Source organism: Oncorhynchus nerka, linkage group LG10, assembly GCF_034236695.1.
Source record: "Oncorhynchus nerka isolate Pitt River linkage group LG10, Oner_Uvic_2.0, whole genome shotgun sequence".
Taxonomy (NCBI): Eukaryota; Metazoa; Chordata; class Actinopteri; order Salmoniformes; family Salmonidae; genus Oncorhynchus; species Oncorhynchus nerka.
Window position 1 is genome coordinate 55,222,667 of NC_088405.1, and position 21,769 is coordinate 55,244,435.

General features: G+C 44.4%; 1 protein-coding gene across 1 annotated transcript in view; it reads left to right on the forward strand.

The window, feature by feature from the left end:
• LOC115135650 (sodium/calcium exchanger 1-like) overlaps positions 1 to 19,052 on the forward strand; it is a 26,266-nt gene extending 7,214 nt beyond the window's left edge. The window contains exons 3-7 of the mRNA XM_065023589.1: positions 14,703 to 14,809; positions 15,318 to 15,439; positions 15,965 to 16,064; positions 16,310 to 16,582; positions 16,724 to 19,052. Of these exons, the coding sequence (XP_064879661.1) occupies positions 14,703 to 14,809; positions 15,318 to 15,439; positions 15,965 to 16,064; positions 16,310 to 16,582; positions 16,724 to 17,103 (982 nt within the window). The 3' untranslated portion in view covers positions 17,104 to 19,052. The remainder of the gene's footprint in view (positions 1 to 14,702; positions 14,810 to 15,317; positions 15,440 to 15,964; positions 16,065 to 16,309; positions 16,583 to 16,723) is intronic.
• The last annotated feature ends 2,717 nt before the right edge of the window (positions 19,053 to 21,769 follow it).

The following is a 21,769-nucleotide window of genomic DNA, read 5'->3' on the forward strand; positions in this document are numbered from 1 at the left end:
GAGACCTACAATAGAGTACAGCACAGCAGACACACATTTACATATTCAGACCCATTTACTGTGTGTCTGGCTCTGACTGGGTGCTTCCATGCCTTTTGTACGCCAGTGAACGTAATGTGAAACAACACAGCCAGGTATCACTTAAACAACACACATTTACACACAAAAACCCTGTTACCTCACACACCAGTGCAAATATTGCCAGTGCAGCAGGAAGGTGGTGGCAATGTTCCACACTGCGACTATGTTTTGCTGCATAAAACGGAACTTCCCCTGTCTACAGCACATTTCAAACCCCACTGCAGTTATTTCTTTCTGGTTTATTTACGTTCCCCCCTGTGGCCATTAAAACTGCGTACACAAACATGTGGCGTGGAAATCAAGCACAACGTTGGATGCTCTGTCGCAGTTCATGGGAGCTTGTAATTAGGGACTATAGGGACTTCATCTCCGTCACAGATCCGTGCTGCCAAAGCTACCGTTACCATGCTACTGTGCCATGGTGATTGCTGCTAATATACCATGGCTATGCTGCTACCCCAATACTATCAGCAGTATCTGCTGTCTGCTGTTAGGACTCATGAACACTATTTTAACTAAACATCACTTTCACTTAGCTTATTTTAACTAAACATCACTTTCACTGAGCTTACTCTAACTAAACATCACTTTCACTGAGCTTACCCTAACTCAACATCCCTTTCACTGAGCTTACTCTAACTAAACATCACTTTCACTGAGCTTACCCTAACTCAACATCACTTTCACTTAGCTTACTCTATGTCAACATCACTTTCACTGAGCTTACTCTAACTAAACATCACTTTCACTGAGCTTACTTTAACTCAACAGATTACATATCTTTCTACCTGTCTCTCTCTCTCTATATACTGTATACTTCTGTCTTTATCTCCCCCTCAGATTCACTGAGTAGAGCATTTATAGTTTAGCATCAGATGTATATGATTAGAGAAGTATTTCACTGTGGGAAGAGAGAAGACAGGCTGATGATATATGGAGAGATAGCGCCCTGCGTGCTGGATTAGCCATTAACACTATCACCTTTTGTTTAGCCTTTCTATCTCTTTCTCTCCCTCCCTCGCTCGCTACTCATCTCTCGCTCAGTCTCCCCCAGCCACTCACCCCCACAGTATAAGTTAAACAATTAGGGACTACAGAGGTGTATGATTCCTATGCCAGGGAAGAGAACTGTGAACATTTGGAAAAATTATATCATACCTCAGATCTCTCTTTCTTCTCTCTCTCTCTCTCTCTCTCTCTCTCTCTCTCTCTCTCTCTCTCTGTCTCTCTGTCTCCCTCTCTCTGTCTCTCTGTCTGTCTCTCTCTCTCTCTCTCTCTCTCTCTCTGTCTCTCTCTCTCTCTCTCTCGCTCTCTCTCTCTCTGTCTCTCTCTCTCTGTCTCTCTGTCTCTCTCTCTCTGTCTCTCTCTCTCTCTCTCTCTCAGTAATTATGAGGAGGCTCTGCTTCAGAGTTGTTCCCCAAAGCCCTCTTCTCATCTCTTTCGTGAGATGCATTCTCTCTGCCTCAGCAGCTCCTTCTTGCTTGCTTTATCCTTCTGGCTTACTCTATGAAAAATAAAGAAGTATCGATAAAACAGGGCTTATGATGTATGACTTTAACATTTTAGAGTGGTTTAGGTGTATATAAATAGTAATTTATTGGAAGAAAAGCAATTGTATTTACTCCATTCATATCAGACAAACCAGACAGACAATGTGGGAGAGAATATAGAGGAAAGATGTTTCCAGAGAAAGAAGAGACCGTAGAGAGATGTCATTCATCTTGGCTGTCACATGTGCGCCCTCTCCGGCCTCTAGGTCACCAGGCTGCTCGTTAAGGCGCACGCCTACCACCATCGTTACGTGCACCTGCTCGTCATCAGACTCACCTGGACTCCATCACCTCCTTGATTACCTGTCCTATGTATATCACTTCCTTTGGTTTCTTCCCCAGGTGTCATTGTATCTGTTTTAGTTTCCTGTTTGTGTGTTTTTATTGTTTTGTTCATTTGTTTATTAAATGTTTCACTCCCTGAACATCCTTCCTGACTTTCAGCGCCCACGTTACAAAATGACGCCTCACCAAAGGGACACACCAGGGAGTGGTTTTTTATTTGTATTTTTCTGTGTTGGAGGTGATGTCGGGTCCGGGTGTCCGAACCGGAGCTACTTGGGAGGCCTCTTGCTGAGCTTACTTTAACTCAATATCACTTTCACTGAGCTTACTCTAAACTCAACATCACTTTCACTGAGCTTACTCTAACTAAACATCACTTTCACTGAGCTTACTCTAACTCAACATCACTTTCACTGAGCTTACTCTAACTCAACATCACTTTCACTGAGCTTACTCTAACTCAACATCACTTTCACTGAGCTTACTCTAACTAAACATCACTTTCACTGAGCTTACTCTAACTAAACATCACTTTCACTGAGCTTACTCTAACTCAACATCACTTTCACTGAGCTTACTCTAACTCAACATCACTTTCACTGAGCTTACTCTAACTAAACATCACTTTCACTGAGCTTACTCTAACTAAACATCACTTTCACTGAACTTACTCTTACTAAACATCACTTTCACTGAGCTTACTCTAACTAAACATCACTTTCACTGAGCTTACTCCAACTAAACATCACTTTCACTGAGCTTACTCTAACGAAACAGATCCCGGATCCCCGGGATCATCCCTTTGGTTGGCGTCCAGCAGCTGGAGCCGAACGCGCCGGGGAGGGAGTACCGTCACGAATGCTCTCTCTCCGGCGCTCTAGGTCGCCATGTTCCCGCGTCTCAGCCAGACTGACAGGTTTCCCACACCTCAGCAGAGGTGACCGGTCTGCTCCTGATCCCCGGAATCGTCATTTTGGTTGGCGAGGGTGTACTGTCATGTGTGCTACCTCTCCGGCCTCTAGGTCACCAGACTGCTCGTTATGGCGCACACCTATCACCATCATTACGCGCATGTTCGCGTCATCAGATTCTCCTGGACTCCATCACCTCCTTGATTACCTGCCCTATATACGGTTGAAGTCGGAAGTTTACATACACTTAGGTTGGAGTCATTAAAACTTGTTTTTCAACCACTCCACAAATGTCTTGTTAACGAACTATAGTTTTGGCAAGTCAGTTAGGACATCTACTTTGTGCATGACACAAGTCATTTTTCCAACAATTGTTTACAGACAGATTATTTCACTTATAATTCACTGTATCACAATTCCAGTGGGTCAGAAGTTTACATACACTAAGTTGACTGTGCCTTTAAACAGATTGGAAAATTCCAGAAAATGATGTCATGGCTTTAGAAACTTCTGATAGGCTAATTGACATAATTTGAGTCAATTGGAGTACCTGTGGATGTATTTCAAGGCCTACCTTCAAACTCAGTGCGTCTTTGCTTGACATCATGGGAAAATCAAAAGAAATCAGCCAAGACCTCAGAAAGAATATTGTAGACCTCCACAAGTCGGGTTCATCCTTGGGTGCAATTTCCAAATGCCTGAAGGTACCGCGTTCATCTGTACAAACAATAGTGCGCAAGTATAAACACCATGAGACCATGCAGCCGTCATACCGCTCAGGACGGAGACGCATTCTGTCTCGTAGAGATGAACTTGCTATGGTGCCAAAAGTGCAAATCAATCCCAGAACAACAGCAAAGGACCTTGTGAAGATGCTGGAGGAAACCGGTAACAAAAGTGTCCACAGTAAAACGAGTCCTATATCGACATAACCTGAAAGGCCGCTCAGCAAGGAAGAAGCCACTGCTCCAAAACCGCCATAAAAAAGCCAGACTACGGTTTGCAACTGCACATGGGGACAAAGATCGTACTTTTTGGATTAATGTCCACTGGTCTGATGAAACAAAAATGGAACTGTTTGGCCATGATGACCATCGTTATGTTTGGAGGAAAAAGGGGGAGGCTTGCAAGCCTAAGAACACTGTCCCAACCTTGAAGCACGGGGGTGACAGCATCATGTTGTGGGAGTGCTTTGCTGCAGGAGGGACTGGTGCACTTCACAAAATAGATGGCATCATGAGGGAGGACAATTATGTGGATATATTGAAGCAACATCTCAAGACATAAGCTTGGTTGCAAATGGGTCTTCCAAATGGACAATGACCCCAAGCATACTTCCAAAGTTGTGGCGCAATGGCTTAATGACAACAACGTCAAGGTATTGTAGTGACCATCACAAAGCCCTGACCTCAATCCTATAGACAATTTGTGGTCAGAACTGAAACAGTGTGTGCGAGCGAGGAGGCCTACAAACCGGTCTCAGTTACACCAGCTCTGTCAGGAGGAATGGGCCAAAATTCACCCATTGTGGGAAGCTTGTGGAAGGCTACCTGAAACATTTGACCCAAGGTAAACAATTTAAAGGCTATGCTACTAAATACTAATTGAGTGTATGTAGTCTTCTGACCCAGTGGGAATGTGATGAAAGAAATAAAAGCTGAAATAAATCATTCTCTCTACCATTATTCTAACATTTCACATTCTTAAAATAAAGTGGTGATCCTAACTGACCTAAGACAGGGAATTGTTTACTAGGATTAAATGTCAGGAATTGTGAAAAAATGAGTTTAAATGTATTTGGTTAAGGTGTATGTAAACTTCTGACTTCAACTGTATCTCACTCCCTTTGGTTCCTTACCCAGGGGTCATTGTTTCTGTTTCAGTTTCCTGTCTGTGCATTGTTCATTTTTATTGTTTTGTTAATTTGTTTATTAAAATATGCACTTCCTGAACTTGCTTCCCGACTCCCAGCACACACGTTACATTGGCCATTGAGAATGGCTGACACAGACAAAATTGCCCGGCCTATTGGGAACAAGCGCTGTTCATACTGGGCTATGCAAGAATACTAAATTAATTTTAGTAATGGAGAAGTACAGAGATAAAAAAATAAAATGTAATGTATTGCCTAATATACACTTTCTCCAGAGTCTCTCTCCCCGTGCCAGAGCAGCCTCCTCCTGGGAGAGGTATGTTTTTCAGCCCTGCACCTACAATGCATTAGCCTCAGGCCCACCGTTGTCTCAAGCCGCATTACTACCGTATAAACCCAGATGTGAGGCATCACTAACTCTACGTTAATGCAATAGAAGAAAAATAACCAAGAAGAATATTTCACAGAGACACAGAGATACATCACAAGTCAGTTGGGCTTCTTTAGAGAAGCCATCCAGTAGTTGTGCGACAACAACAAGCTCATGCAGCTTGAGCCAGAGAAAAGGCTCTAATGTGGGAAGAAGGAAGCAGCTTGAGCCAGAGAAAAGGCTCTAATCTGGGAAGAGGGAAGCAGCATGAGCCAGAGAAAAGGCTCTAATCTGGGAAGAAGGAAGCAGCATGAGCCAGAGAAAAGGCTCTAATCTGGGAAGAGGGAAGCAGCATGAGCCAGAGAAAATGCTCTAATCTTGGAAGAAGGAAGCAGCATGAGCCAGAGAAAATGTTCTAATCTGGGAAGAAGGAAGCAGCATGAGCCAGAGAAAAGGCTCTAATCTGGGGAGAGGGAAGCAGCATGAGCCAGAGAAAAGGCACTAATCTGGGAAGAAGGAAGCAGCATGAGCCAGAGAAAAGGCACTAATCTGGGAAGAAGGAAGCAGCATGAGCCAGAGAAAAGGCACTAATCTGGGAAGAAGGAAGCAGCATGAGCCAGAGAAAAGGCTCTAATCTGGGGAGAGGGAAGCAGCATGAGCCAGAGAAAAGGCACTAATCTGGGAAGACGGAAGCAGCATGAGCCAGAGAAAAGGCACTAATCTGGGAAGAAGGAAGCAGCATGAGCCAGAGAAAAGGCACTAATCTGGGAAGAAGGAAGCAGCATGAGCCAGAGAAAAGGCACTAATCTGGGAAGAAGGAAGCAGCATGAGCCAGAGAAAAGGCACTAATCTGGGAAGAAGGAAGCAGCATGAGCCAGAGAAAAGGCACTAATCTGGGAAGAAGGAAGCAGCTGGAATCAATAGTTGATGAGTGGTGAACAAAGAAGAATTGTTAATAGACATACAGGGTATTGCAGAAGAACGAGGTGAAGAAGAAGAGGGGGAACAAGACAGTAGACATAAAGAGGGCCAGCGTTTCTTTCATTCTCTCTAATCGCCAGTCCTCAGGGATTCGCCAGCTCCTTTTCATCAGCCACCCAGAAGCACATTGAGTCAGGAACATAGATGCCGTGGTAGAACGATGACCCAGAGCTGCAGGTGAACCCGTACTGCAGCTCGTCACTAGCAACCCCTCAGGGACACAAATCCACAGACACAATGAGACAAGGATTCCTCCAGCATAAATGTGAAGGTGAAAAAACAAGGTCAGTTTTGATCGGTCTCACCCCAAAATGCTTGTTGTTTGTCATCAGTCTTTGGCATGGTGTCTTTCAAAGCACTCATATAATTACAATACCACTACTAGATATGAGATGGTTTACAACAGAAACATGAAGAGCCTCTACCTCTTCCACGCTCAGACTAGAGCTATCTTACCGAAGGCCGTGACTTTTTAACAGAACATACATTATTGCTACCTGTTGCCATGCCAACCCCCTGAATTTGTGTTCCGTACACTTCACTCACAGTTGCGCATGAAACACTGTCATTTGACGGTGCTTGTACAGGCTCACCTTTGGCACAGCAGGAGGTTTTACTTAACACATTTATGTTTGCCTGATATTTTATCTCTCCATGTTCTCCCACCAGAGAGAAAGGCACACTGGTCAGTCTATAAATCATTTTCGGTGAATTCCCCTCCTATTGGCTGGCGTACTGGAGGCCATCTGCAACCCCCGCAAAGCTGGAGGGCCCCAAGTCATTTAAGCCCCCCACTCACACACTCAACTATAATGTATTGAATATTTGGAAATGTCTATTCAACAAATGTTGTGATCCCACCCAATCCTTGCTCTGGTGTTTTAGGGCATTTCTATAGAAAATTGTGAAGTTCGTAGGAGCATATCAAATTGGGTGTCAGATGAAAGCTAAGGGTCTATATTTTCCATCTTAAAAATGAGGAATAATTAAAGGCTTTGATTTCTGGATAAAAAGGGGTCTTAGAAAACATCTAGTAGAAAAAGTCTTAGAAGGGATAAAAAATGCATCAAACACAATAATGTTGAAGTAAAGTCCCCTGACAACTAATATCAACACTTTTATATTTCGTTTTGGAGAAATTGTTTACCTTCTGTAACTTTAAGAAATACCGTGTGCCTTGTAATTCCGTTACCAAAAACCCACAAAATTATTTAAAAAATATATATATTTTCAAACTTCTTTCGCTCATGAGGAGGAGGATAATGACTGTTCACAGAAGTAAGAGGTAATGGTAGACTTACCAATTCGTTATAGTGATTTTACTGATATCAATTTTGTTTATGAATTAATACGTGATTAAAACTCATAATTTCGTTACCTATTTGGTAATTATCCCAAAAATCTGTAACGGAATTACTGCAACTGACTTGGCTACAATGGGAAATCATGATAGTCACAAACCACAGTTGGGTCTGCTACTGTCTGCCCTTCCACTGACATACTGTTATGTTCAGCTCATAGTGTCTCCTGCTACTGTCTGCCCTTCCACTGACATACTGTTATGTTCAGCTCATAGTGTCTCCTGCTACTGTCTGCCCTTCAACTGACATACTGTTATGTTCAGCTCATAGTGTCTCCTGCTACTGTCTGCCCTTCCACTGACATACTGTTATGTTCAGCTCATAGTGTCTCCTGCTGCTGTCTGCCCTTCCACTGACATACTGTTATGTTCAGCTCATAGTGTCTCCTGCTACTGTCTGCCCTTCCACTGACATACTGTTATGTTCAGCTCATAGTGTCTCCTGCTACTGTCTGCCCTTCCACTGACATACTGTTATGTTCAGCTCATAGTGTCTCCTGCTGCTGTCTGCCCTTCCACTGACATACTGTTATGTTCAGCTCATAGTGTCTCCTGCTGCTGTCTGCCCTTCCACTGACATACTGTTATGTTCAGCTCATAGTGTCTCCTGCTGCTGTCTGCCCTTCCACTGACATACTGTTATGTTCAGCTCATAGTGTCTCCTGCTACTGTCTGCCCTTCCACTGACATACTGTTATGTTCAGCTCATAGTGTCTCCTGCTACTGTCTGCCCTTCCACTGACATACTGTTATGTTCAGCTCATAGTGTCTCCTGCTACTGTCTGCCCTTCCACTGACATACTGTTATGTTCAGCTCATAGTGTCTCCTGCTACTGTCTGCCCTTCCACTGACATACTGTTATGTTCAGCTCATAGGGTCTCCTACTACTGTCTGCCCTTCCACTGACATACTGTTATGTTCAGCTCATAGTGTCTCCTGCTACTGTCCTCCCTTCCACTGACATACTGTTATGTTCAGCTCATAGTGTCTCCTGCTACTGTCTGCCCTTCCACTGACATACTGTTATGTTCAGCTCATAGTGTCTCCTGCTGCTGTCTGCCCTTCCACTGACATACTGTTATGTTCAGCTCATAGTGTCTCCTGCTGCTGTCTGCCCTTCCACTGACATACTGTTATGTTCAGCTCATAGTGTCTCCTGCTGCTGTCTGCCCTTCCACTGACATACTGTTATGTTCAGCTCATAGTGTCTCCTGCTGCTGTCCTCCCTTCCACTGGCATACTGTTATGTTCAGCTCATAGTGTCTCCTGCTACTGTCTGCCCTTCCACTGAAATACTGTTATGTTCAGCTCATAGTGTCTCCTGCTACTGTCCTCTCTTCCTCTGACATACTGTTATGTTCAGCTCATAGTGTCTCCTGCTACTGTCTGCCCTTCCACTGACATACTGTTATGTTCAGCTCATAGTGTCTCCTGCTGCTGTCTGCCCTTCCACTGACATACTGTTATGTTCAGCTCATAGTGTCTCCTGTTACTGTCTGCCCTTCCACTGGCATACTGTTATGTTCAGCTCATAGTGTCTCCTGCTACTGTCCTCTCTTCCACTGACATACTGTTATGTTCAGCTCATAGTGTCTCCTGCTACTGTCCTCCCTTCTACTGACATACTGTTATGTTCAGCTCATAGTGTCTCCTTGCTGCTGTCTGCCCTTCCACTGACATACTGTTATGTTCAGCTCATAGTGTCTCCTTGCTGCTGTCTGCCCTTCCACTGACATACTGTTATGTTCAGCTCATAGTGTCTCCTTGCTGCTGTCTGCCCTTCCACTGACATACTGTTATGTTCAGCTCATAGTGTCTCCTGCTGCTGTCTGCCCTTCCACTGACATACTGTTATGTTCAGCTCATAGTGTCTCCTGCTACTGTCTGCCCTTCCACTGACATACTGTTATATTCAGCTCATAGTGTCTCCTGCTTACTGTCCTCTCTTCCACTGACATACTGTTATGTTCAGCTCATAGTGTCTCCTGCTGCTGTCTGCCCTTCCACTGACATACTGTTATGTTCAGCTCATAGTGTCTCCTGCTACTGTCTGCCCTTCCACTGACATACTGTTATGTTCAGCTCATAGTGTCTCCTGCTACTGTCTGCCCTTCCACTGACATACTGTTATGTTCAGCTCATAGTGTCTCCTGCTACTGTCTGCCCTTCCACTGACATACTGTTATGTTCAGCTCATAGTGTCTCCTGCTACTGTCTGCCCTTCCACTGACATACTGTTATGTTCAGCTCATAGTGTCTCCTGCTGCTGTCTGCCCTTCCACTGACATACTGTTATGTTCAGCTCATAGTGTCTCCTGCTACTGTCTGCCCTTCCACTGACATACTGTTATGTTCAGCTCATAGTGTCTCCTACTACTGTCTGCCCTTCCACTGACATACTGTTATGTTCAGCTCATAGTGTCTCCTGCTACTGTCTGCCCTTCCACTGACATACTGTTATGTTCAGCTCATAGTGTCTCCTGCTACTGTCTGCCCTTCCACTGACATACTGTTATGTTCAGCTCATAGTGTCTCCTACTACTGTCTGCCCTTCCACTGACATACTGTTATGTTCAGCTCATAGTGTCTCCTGCTACTGTCCTCCCTTCCACTGACATACTGTTATGTTCAGCTCATAGTGTCTCCTGCTACTGTCTGCCCTTCCACTGACATACTGTTATGTTCAGCTCATAGTGTCTCCTGCTGCTGTCTGCCCTTCCACTGACATACTGTTATGTTCAGCTCATAGTGTCTCCTGCTGCTGTCTGCCCTTCCACTGGCATACTGTTATGTTCAGCTCATAGTGTCTCCTGCTACTGTCTGCCCTTCCACTGACATACTGTTATGTTCAGCTCATAGTGTCTCCTGCTACTGTCCTCTCTTCCACTGACATACTGTTATGTTCAGCTCATAGTGTCTCCTGCTACTGTCCTCCCTTCTACTGACATACTGTTATGTTCAGCTCATAGTGTCTCCTTGCTGCTGTCTGCCCTTCCACTGACATACTGTTATGTTCAGCTCATAGTGTCTCCTGCTACTGTCCTCTCTTCCACTGACATACTGTTATGTTCAGCTCATAGTGTCTCCTGCTGCTGTCTGCCCTTCCACTGACATACTGTTATGTTCAGCTCATAGTGTCTCCTGCTACTGTCTGCCCTTCCACTGACATACTGTTATGTTCAGCTCATAGTGTCTCCTGCTACTGTCTGCCCTTCCACTGACATACTGTTATGTTCAGCTCATAGTGTCTCCTGCTACTGTCTGCCCTTCCACTGACATACTGTTATGTTCAGCTCATAGTGTCTCCTGCTACTGTCTGCCCTTCCACTGACATACTGTTATGTTCAGCTCATAGTGTCTCCTGCTGCTGTCTGCCCTTCCACTGACATACTGTTATGTTCAGCTCATAGTGTCTCCTGCTACTGTCTGCCCTTCCACTGACATACTGTTATGTTCAGCTCATAGTGTCTCCTGCTACTGTCTGCCCTTCCACTGACATACTGTTATGTTCAGCTTATAGTGTCTCCTGCTACTGTCTGCCCTTCCACTGACATACTGTTATGTTCAGCTCATAGGTTCTCCTGTTACTGTCTGCCCTTCCACTGACATACTGTTATGTTCAGCTCATAGTGTCTCCTGCTGCTGTCTGCCCTTCCACTGACATACTGTTATGTTCAGCTCATAGTGTCTCCTGCTGCTGTCCTCCCTTCCACTGGCATACTGTTATGTTCAGCTCATAGTGTCTCCTGCTACTGTCTGCCCTTCCACTGACATACTGTTATGTTCAGCTCATAGTGTCTCCTGCTACTGTCCTCTCTTCCACTGACATACTGTTATGTTCAGCTCATAGTGTCTCCTGCTACTGTCTGCCCTTCCACTGACATACTGTTATGTTCAGCTCATAGTGTCTCCTGCTGCTGTCTGCCCTTCCACTGACATACTGTTATGTTCAGCTCATAGTGTCTCCTGTTACTGTCTGCCCTTCCACTGGCATACTGTTATGTTCAGCTCATAGTGTCTCCTGCTACTGTCCTCTCTTCCACTGACATACTGTTATGTTCAGCTCATAGTGTCTCCTGCTACTGTCCTCCCTTCTACTGACATACTGTTATGTTCAGCTCATAGTGTCTCCTTGCTGCTGTCTGCCCTTCCACTGACATACTGTTATGTTCAGCTCATAGTGTCTCCTGCTACTATCCTCTCTTCCACTGACATACTGTTATGTTCAGCTCATAGTGTCTCCTGCTGCTGTCTGCCCTTCCACTGACATACTGTTATGTTCAGCTCATAGTGTCTCCTGCTACTGTCTGCCCTTCCACTGACATACTGTTATGTTCAGCTCATAGTGTCTCCTGCTACTGTCTGCCCTTCCACTGACATACTGTTATGTTCAGCTCATAGTGTCTCCTGCTACTGTCTGCCCTTCCACTGACATACTGTTATGTTCAGCTCATAGTGTCTCCTGCTGCTGTCTGCCCTTCCACTGACATACTGTTATGTTCAGCTCATAGTGTCTCCTGCTACTGTCTGCCCTTCCACTGACATACTGTTATGTTCAGCTCATAGTGTCTCCTGCTACTGTCTGCCCTTCCACTGACATACTGTTATGTTCAGCTCATAGCTGTTTTTTTCTCTCTTTCTGTTGTCTGAAGGTCAAACCAAGTGTTATAATAGTCTGAGTCTGGAAAACCCATCCCCCTCTCTCTCTACTCTCTCCCTCCAGTATTACCTCTCCCAGCTCTTTCTGACACCTACCCAGGATCCCCCTCTCTTTCCATTTACTGTAACCAGCACCCTCACCCACTGAGCACCGACCAACACGGGATGTCCATGGACGTTGAGAAGTAGTTGAAATTTGCTCAGTCCACCCTGGCCTTGTTGTTAAGGCCCACTGAAGGGCCGGACTGGACCAAATTGGAACCTATCACAGACATATGATTCACATTTGGATAGCACAGTACAATACAATACTGTACCATAGAGTGCAGTACAGAAAGGTAGAGGTTAGTACAATAGAGTAGAGTATACTCTACTTTACTCTTCTCTACTGTGCTCTGATGTGCTGTACTGTGATGTCCAAACTTGTGAAACATGAAGAGAATGACATTCATATCCATAGTCATGCATTTTTTGTGTAATACAGATCTGGGACCCATGATGTAACTCAAACTCAATGTGCCATGTCATAGCTGACACCCCAGTTTTTACGTTATTGCATAAAAACCTGAGGGAGATTTTACCGTTATTACGTTACCAAAGTTTGCATCTGCACAGTTAAATTCATTTTTGTCCATTTTTCAGTGGAAATTGGTCAAAAGTATGCCTTGATTTGTATGTTTTGTTCAACTTTTAAGGCAGTGGTTTTTGTTTGGCATACATTTTAACACGAAGACGCTGAGTCAAAGCGTAATTCTGTTTCCGTGGACTTGCCATTTAATATTCTGAGTGGTGCAATTCTATTTATTCAGAACAGGATCTTGTAACTAATTCAGTCGTGATGGCTGCAATCAAATGCAACGGGAGAGTTTGTTCTCTAATTGGCTGATTTATCGCAGGCGTACCCGGAAAGAGGCCAAACTCTAAATCACCACAAATGTCATTTAAGTTTTATAAAAACCAACAGTGGCTCTGATGAAAAAAAAAAATGAAAAAAAACAAACAGAATTCAATCTGTAGCTGTACTTTTTCACACAGTCTAGCCTAGGCTACTATCTGCGTTAGAATTCACCTCGACATTTATTATCTGCTCATTGCGAGCATGCTGTTGCAGTGGACTCAGGGGAGTAAGTCAAGTTGCATGTGTGTGGAGTGGTTCATTACCTATATATATTTATATTTACCTGTTTATTTACCTATTTACAGTGTGTGTGTGTGTCTTTTTATTTTACCTTTATTTAACCAGGCAAGTCAGTTAAAGAACAAATTCTTATTTTCAATGACGGCCTAGGAACAGTGGGTTAACTGCCTGTTCAGGGGCAGAACGACAGATTTGTTTGTACATTGTCAGGTCGGGGGTTTGAACTCGCAACCTTCCGGTTACTAGTCACACGCTCTAACCACTAGGCTACTCTGCCGCCTTTGTGCAGGGTAGCCTGCACGTGCTTGTTAAGTATTTTTGCTCCAGTGAATAACAGCGCCATTCAATACCTGAAGGCCGTAGTGTGGGACCAGGGCCTCGTGCTTAATACACTTAATATGCTTAATACTGCACAAATGCAGTTTTTCTGCTCGCTCACTCATCCGTCTCCATCAGGCTGCCCTGCACCTCTGCCGGTCTTCCGGGATGGCCCATCAGTCTGTGTGTGGACTGTGTCCACAGGAGGAGTTGTCACCCGGGACCTCTGCTCTCCTTTGTGTGTACCAGAGTTCTGCTGGGCATAGGATCACAATGGATCCAGGTCTATTCTTATCTCTACGCTGTGTGGCTTGGCCCATCTGCTGGAGACAGCCCTGCAGTCTTAACATGGGCTGATAGGCCTCTCTGATAGCTGTCCACCACCATCAGCTTGGCTCTGAAGTGTTTGGCTGGCATGCAGAGGGAGAGGAGCTCAGAGCTCAGCCACCCATGGGAATAGTCCAGTGAGCGACAAGGCTGCATTAGATACATTTACACTGATATGAGTCACCTAATCAAGAAAACAGAGAGATAGGGAGAGAGAGAGCAGTGAGGGGTGGGGTGGGGGGGATCATGTGATAAATACTGTGCCAATCAATACAGAAGATTTCTTATTAAATGTAGTTAAGGTGAACTCTTGTGAGGGCTTAAGCAACGGGTCTGGGTTGGAGGGCGAGATAGAAAGGACGATAGTGAATTACATTTACGTGATAAGGCTGAGAACACGTGAGTTTAAACGGTAGCTAGTGGTAAAGGTTGGAGGAAAATTTAGGGGTGGTGTGTGTGTGTGTGTTTGTGCATCGTGGCCATAATGTGAATGGCTTAACTGCTTAATTGTTTGTTCCCAGCAGTGTGTCTGTCCCTGTCTGCCTTAGTGGCTTTCTTCATTATTAATGAACCCTAATTACCAGCATCCTGGACATCTGTGCAGCCCACCCTGCTCTCCTCTTTCTATCACTCTCACTTTCTCCTCCAGTCAAAGGAAGGAGAAAAAACAGGATGGCAAGCTGTTTTCTCTCCATCACTCCACGCTGCTATTCGTCACCCCTTATCTGTTTCTCTGCCCTTCCTCACCTCTGTCCCTCCCCCCTTCTCTGTTCCCATCTTTTTCTCCTTCGAAAAGAGCTATCTGGTTCTTACCCAACATGCTTTTCTCTGTCTGTCCCCGTCTGCAGGAAGCTGTTGGAGGTGAAGGTCATTGATGATGAGGAGTATGAGAAGAACAAGACCTTCATCATCCAGCTGGGGGAGCCTGTGTTGCTGGAGATTGGACGGAAACACGGTCAGTGCAGAGCAAAAGAGGAGCAGCCCCGTGTTATCTTTGTCAGTCGCAAATGGTCTGTTTCACACGATCAGTCATTGGAGAAACACAACGGCTGTATATAAAGGATAGAATGGTAGTTGTGGAAGTGCTGTAGGTTTTATTTGACCTTGGCAGTTCCGTGTTGTAAGTGATAAGGTTGTGGCACATAGAATCACAACACATGACATCCTTAATTAACCAGTAATTGTTTTTATTCCAAATATAGTTATGTTGCTTTCTTACTTTCAAACATTATATTTTTAACGTTTTCTATACAGATGAAAGCCTCAGTAACACACAAAAAGATATATATACACACACTCATTTAATGTTCTCAGTGCCTTTGTCCTGCAACGTGATACCCCCCTATTTATTCTCAGAGCATTCATTTGATAAGTCAATTACATAGCATTCTTGTATACCGGTACATGTTATATAGCAGTAGGTAAGGATAGGTTGATATTGAATTGTTCCTTTGCTTTCACAGGCGACTCCAATGACAACAAGCCAGCAGGAACTGATGAGGAGGAGGTGTCCAAGATGGGCTGTCCCAGCCTAGGAGAACACACCAAGCTGGAGGTGGTGATCGAGGAGTCCTACGAGTTCAAGGTAACCCACAAAAACAAACCCCCCACATACGTATGCGTCCTTTCTACTCTGTTCCCCTCTGTCCTCATCTGCCCCCCCCCGTCCCATCCCGTCTCAGCAGCATACTATTTATTAAAAGCATGTCTCCTGCCAGTTAGAGATCACTGTCTCATTACTCCCTCGAGCCCCCCCTCCCACCTCCCAAGGGGAGACAGTGTGGACAGAAAGGCCAGTCAGGTCATCTGCACTGAAACCAACAGATGCGTCCTTGCCCTCTGTTAAAGATTACTAAACAAACAAATGTAGTAAACAAACAGGGCAAGATGACATTGCACACAACATTAACAGTAGACCAACCCTGACCTCATCCACCCCATACAACACTTCTCTATCCATTCTATGAATTGATAACTCTATTTTACGATAGCTGAAATCTGATTGTCGTTATTTTCTTGCTTTTTGGTTTGTTTGTGCGTGTGTTCTTGTGTGTTTGTTCGTGTGTGTGTTTGTTCGTGTGTGTGTGTGTCTGTTTGTGTGTGTGTGTAGAACACAGTGGATAAGCTGATCAAGAAGACTAACCTTGCTCTGGTGGTGGGCAGCAGTAGCTGGAGAGAGCAGTTTGTCAATGCTGTCACTGTCAGTGCAGGTGAGTGCCTCTCTCCTTCACTCCTACCATCTCTGGGGCTGACTCATTAAAGCTGCATGCTCTTGCATTAACGGAGAGTCAGAGGTGTGTTGTTCAGGGCAGAGAAGTCACACTCTAATTTTGGAGCAGTAATGAAGTCACAGACATGCAAGTTGCTGTTCGAGAATTTATAGATACAAGTTGAAGCAACAAAAGGATCATGGATTTTGAAACGGTGTAAACACCTCTCTCTTTCTCTCTCCCAGGTGATGATGATGAGGAGGAGAGTGGGGAGGAGCGCCTGCCGTCCTGTTTCGACTACATCATGCACTTCCTCACAGTGTTCTGGAAGGTTCTGTTCGCCTTTGTCCCGCCCACAGAGTACTGGAACGGCTGGGCCTGCTTCTTTGTGTCCATCTCCCTGATTGGTGTTCTAACGGCTGTGACTGGGGACCTGGCCTCACATTTTGGCTGCACAGTCGGGCTCAAGGACTCTGTCACTGCCGTAGTATTTGTGGCCCTGGGTACATCCGTTCCAGGTGGGCGCCTGTCTATCTCTGTGTAGTCTCTCTCTGTCAGTCTTTCTCTGGGCTGTATCTGTCTCCGTTGTCCCAATTTTAAACCGTGCCAGAATCACTGTTTTCTAACCAGCTATTTCTGCTTCCTGCATGTTCTCTCAGACACCTTTGCCAGTAAAGTGGCGGCCATCCAAGACCAGTACGCTGACGCCTCCATCGGCAATGTGACAGGCAGCAATGCAGTGAATGTGTTCCTGGGCATCGGTGTGGCGTGGACCATCGCGGCCGTCTACTGGAAGACCAAGGGCAAGAAGTTCCTTGTGCAGCCAGGCTCGCTGGCCTTCTCCGTCACCCTGTTCACAATCATGGCGTTTGTATGCGTCCTGGTGCTGATGTACCGCCGCCGGGCCGGGGTGGCAGGGGGCGAACTGGGGGGCCCGCGGACCGCGAAACTCCTCACCTCCCTCTTCTTCTTCTCCCTCTGGCTCCTCTACATCATGCTGGCCTCCCTGGAGGCCTACTGCCACGTGCCAGGCTTCTGAGAGACAGAGAGAGAAAGACAGAGAGAGATTGAAGGAGAAAGCTTGTCTCCTATTGTTTACATGTCTATCCCGCTCATTTCTTTGTACTTTTCTGAGTGTTATGAAGTATTTCTATTGTTATTATTATTGCTACAGTGGTTACTTGACTCTGAAGACTTCTATCCCATTTAGAATGACGTGGATGGCAGCCTTAGTCATTCTGTTGGAAGCATACTGGGACCAGCTAATGACTTGATGTATATCTTGGGAGGACTCATGCCTTGAGGCGTAGCTTTGTCTAACCAGGCTGTCTGCACAAACGAGGGGGAAAAAATGACCCTTGACTCTTCTGAGTATGCTTCCGTTTTGTTTATAGCCTATCCTGAACCCTTAGCTATTTCAGCCCCACTGCCTCTCTCCTGCATCTCTGCATTCAGATAGAGTACGGCCCTAGTAAATCAGTCTGAATGTCTTGGAGATGACGCACACTGACTCAGAGATCAGAGCCGGATCAGATCTTCCCTCTCCCCGTGTCTTAACGTTGGTTCCTGGTTGGCCCAACTCTCGATCCCCTGATGCCCACCAAGCACAATCATTCCCATGAAGATTCTCAGCCTCTGCCCTGAACATTGACTACTTCCCCCACCCCCATCCTAACCCTCTCTCTTATTTCTCAACAACGTCATGTGGTTGTCTTGTGGATTTTTTTGGGGGGGAAATGATGCCAAGATAGTAAAGATGTTTGAAAAATCTAAGTGTTTGTAGATAAAACATTGCCATATATTATCTTGGAACACGGTCTGAAAGGCGAACTTGTAGTGGGGGTTGTGAAGTGGAAGAACTACAGTTTGCATGGTACTGCATTAGAATTAGTAGCCACTGAGAGCAAAAAAATAATGTCAGATGCTATTCAGGAAATGGAGATCAGTTGAACAAAGCTGTTGGTGTTTGTTAATAAGATTAATGTTCATATTTATTATCTCAAACTATTTATTAATACTCCTGCTAGTTGTGTACATGTGGGAGAGTGAGATCGTGAGTGTGTTTCTTTTTGCATGTATTGAGTGAAGAATTGAATGATAGAAACATTTGGAAGTATTATATGTAACATTTTAATAATATGCCTATCAATCATGAGTGAAAGTCTAGATGTGATTCCAAGCTAAGCACAGTAAAATATGAGTATCACTGCCTGGTTCCCTGACCCAGACTCTGTCTGGGGACAACCTCTTAGTCTTGTGAGGACTTCTTCCAATAGCCTTTCTATTTTTTTTTTACAGGACACTAATCAATGTGAGACAAGACCTGCCAGAGTTTTCCTGCTTCTTGAAAAGTGTGCTTTGAAATATACATTTGGGACCATGTTGAAGCTAATTTTTTTCCTAAGGTTTTGTATGAGTGTTGCGAGCGTGTTGATGTGGATAATTCAAGGTATTTGTACTTCTTGTCTTCAGAGTTTGATGGAAGGCATGCCTTTATACCGTCAAAAAATGTTTACTCAAGGGGGTATGGATTTCAATGATGAAATGTCTACACTTCTGAGTTATGTTCCCAGGAATCCTCTCCCCAAAATGTTTTCTTAGTCTCCGTCCCGTTCAGGCTTTGAACATATTTCTGCTACATGTCAAAGCCCTGCATAGGAGTAGAAACGTTTCTAAAGCCTAAAGCGTTTGTTTATTTCCTGAACATAGCACACACATTCCAATATACAGGTTTGAAAATGGTGACAAAAGAACTATGACAATACTGTACTGTTATGAAAAAAAAGACCACAAACAAATGATTGCCAAACCTTCCTATACTTTGCATAAGGACCGTGTGTAGACCTCATGTTTGAAATCTAGGATCCTCCGATCCATTCTTATCATTTCTAGATGTATTCCTAGTTACATGATCATTGCTGCTTTTATTTGGATTAATATGCACGCTAAATGTATGATCAATGGAAATAAAAGTTGTTTATTTATCATTTCTCAAAATTGAGTTTGGTTTATTTCTTAATCGGGACTCGGATCCCTTTTCTATCATAACTGGTGGCTGAGCTTACAGGACAAAATGCAGTCCCCTGCAGAGAGAAACGCGTGTTTGAATCAGTAAGGTAAACATTGTTTTGTTGAATTTGAACTGCATTTGGCAGTGTAAAAAAATGTGCTTGACTGGGTACCACTGTATGACTGATTGAGTAGGTTCAACAACCCAGTTACTGTACTCTCTTAGAAAAAAAGATTCCAAAAGGGTTCTTTGGCTGTCCCCATAGGAGAACCCTTTTTGGTTCCAGGTGGAACCCCTTTGGGTTGTATGTCGTTCTACCTGCAACCAAACAGGGTTCTTCAAAGGGTTCTCCTATGGGGACAGCCCAAGAACTCTTTTAGGTTCTAGATAGCACCTTTTTTTCTAAGAGTGTGCCACACCTGACCCATCCCTGCGCATGAATCAGCTCTGAAATCTTCCACTGTTCACTTTTTATTCACCATAAGAGAGTCCATAAATAACTTTTCTTACACAACATAATCATTAAGCGTAGTCTCTGCGCCCTCATTTCCTCACCCTCCCCCATCTGCTCTGATCAACCTGGAACATATGCTTCGGGAAGTTTTCATGGCGCTTGTTGTGGTTAGGCATCCCATTGGATTACACACCACAAGCAGGGAATTAACCTTGTACTCTAACCATCTCAGTGGAGTCCCCGTTTCCCCACAGACAAGACGTTTTCCAGGTCTGTAACAAGGAGGGATGTCTTTGACGTTAACCACTTTTCTTTGATGTAGATACTTGTGCTGCGACATCAGCTTCAAATAGAGTGAGCATTCTACAGGAATCCTACAGAAATCTTACAGGAATCCTACAGAAATCTCACAGGAATCCTACAGAAATCTTACAGGAATCCTACAGAAATCTTACAGGAATCCTACAGAAATCTTACAGGAATCCTACAGAAATCTTACAGGAATCCTACAGAAATCTCACAGGAATCCTGCAGGAAAAAAATCTACAAGAATTCCTGTAGTTGATGTAGTTAGTTAACCTTAGCTGGTCTTTGGATTTCATTCACTGAACAATATTAGAACACATTTTAAAACAGTCTCAGAGTTATCAAGCACAAATCTGAGTCAGCTCTGAAGTCATAGTCCGACTCATGTCACAAATCTGAGTCAGCTCTGAAGTCGTAGTCCGACTCATGTCACAAATCTGAGTCAGCTCTGAAGTCATAGTCCGACTCAAGTCACAAATCTGAGTCAGCTCTGAAGTCATAGTCCGACTCATGTCACAAATCTGAGTCAGCTCTGAAGTCATAGTCCGACTCATGTCACACATCTGAGTCAGCTCTGAAGTCATAGTCCGACTCATGTCACAAATCTGTATTTTTGCGCCTTAGGTGTAACTCAAGTCTGAGACGCAAGTCCCCAACTCTGGCGGCGTGTAACTGAAATCAATTGTGGGGATAGTCAAATCTGCCTCGACTGAATGCCTGTGTCTCTCAAATAAGATCCCGGAGGCCACGACCAAAGTCACGGTTATGCAAATTAAGCCACAGAACGCCTCAATTTGGGCAACTGTGACTCTGTTGGAGTGAAACCATGGCACCTGTGTACCCTGCAGCACCTGGCACAATTCCCTCTTCCCTCCAATCCCCTCTTTATCAGTTGGTCTTTCCCATTTGATGCTGGTTACTACGGTGTCTCATCAGTGGAATGCTATTTAATGATCTTGCTCTTATCTATGAGAGTAGCAATGCATTTCAGTCATTTAGATGCTGGGCCCACTGCAGCCGGATGTCAAATGTCACAGCTCAATTGTTATTCCAGACAGTTTTCAGTATCAAGAGTTGGTTTGACACCAAGCACAGCACAGGAGGCTAAAAATCACAATTCAATTTCAAGAGAATGTATAGTCGATATGAACAATCAATATACTACTAGCTAGCACAGCAATGCATATATTATTCATTATGGTCTATTGGATACGACACGTAAATCACAGAAAAACACAACGTCACAGTGCATCCTTCATATTCATGTTGCTGATATTGTCCTTAATCAGATTTGTTTTGGGAAATCACCAGGAATACTGTAGGAAAAGGATATTTGTCATACAGAGACATGAGTAGCCTGTTGGTTCCCTCAGGTATGGGGCACCCTGGGAGGGAGGTTTCCTGCTCTGTAGCTTCAAAAGGATTTCTCTGGTCACTAGGCAACAACAAAAGTTTCTGTGCTTATATTTCAAAGTGTGTATAATACATTTATTCATATACTTGTAGAAAATACAGGCAATATAAAGTGCGCACCTCTGCATGTATTTTTAGTACTTCTTGTTGCTAGGCGACCTCTCAAAGAGTCATTGTCTTTCTGTCATTGCGTTGTCTGATGTCAGTGCAGTGAGGTGGGCGTGTTGGTTGTAATTTCCATTTAAGGTCATTCTCCTCGTCTCTCTCTCACTCTGACTCACAGCATATAGAGTAAATTAGCTATTGTGAAGCAGTTCTTATTCAAACCAAAATAGCTATCTCTTCATTTTTGATTAGGAATGTCATATTGTTGGAATGCAGAGAGAGGGACCCCAGGAATAGACTCGGAGAGCCTGAACGCAGAGAGAGAGCGAGAGAGAGAGAGAGCGAGAGAGAGCGAGAGAGCGAGAGGGTGAGAGAGAGAGCTCAGAAATAGACTTGGGGAGCCTGAATGCAGAGAGA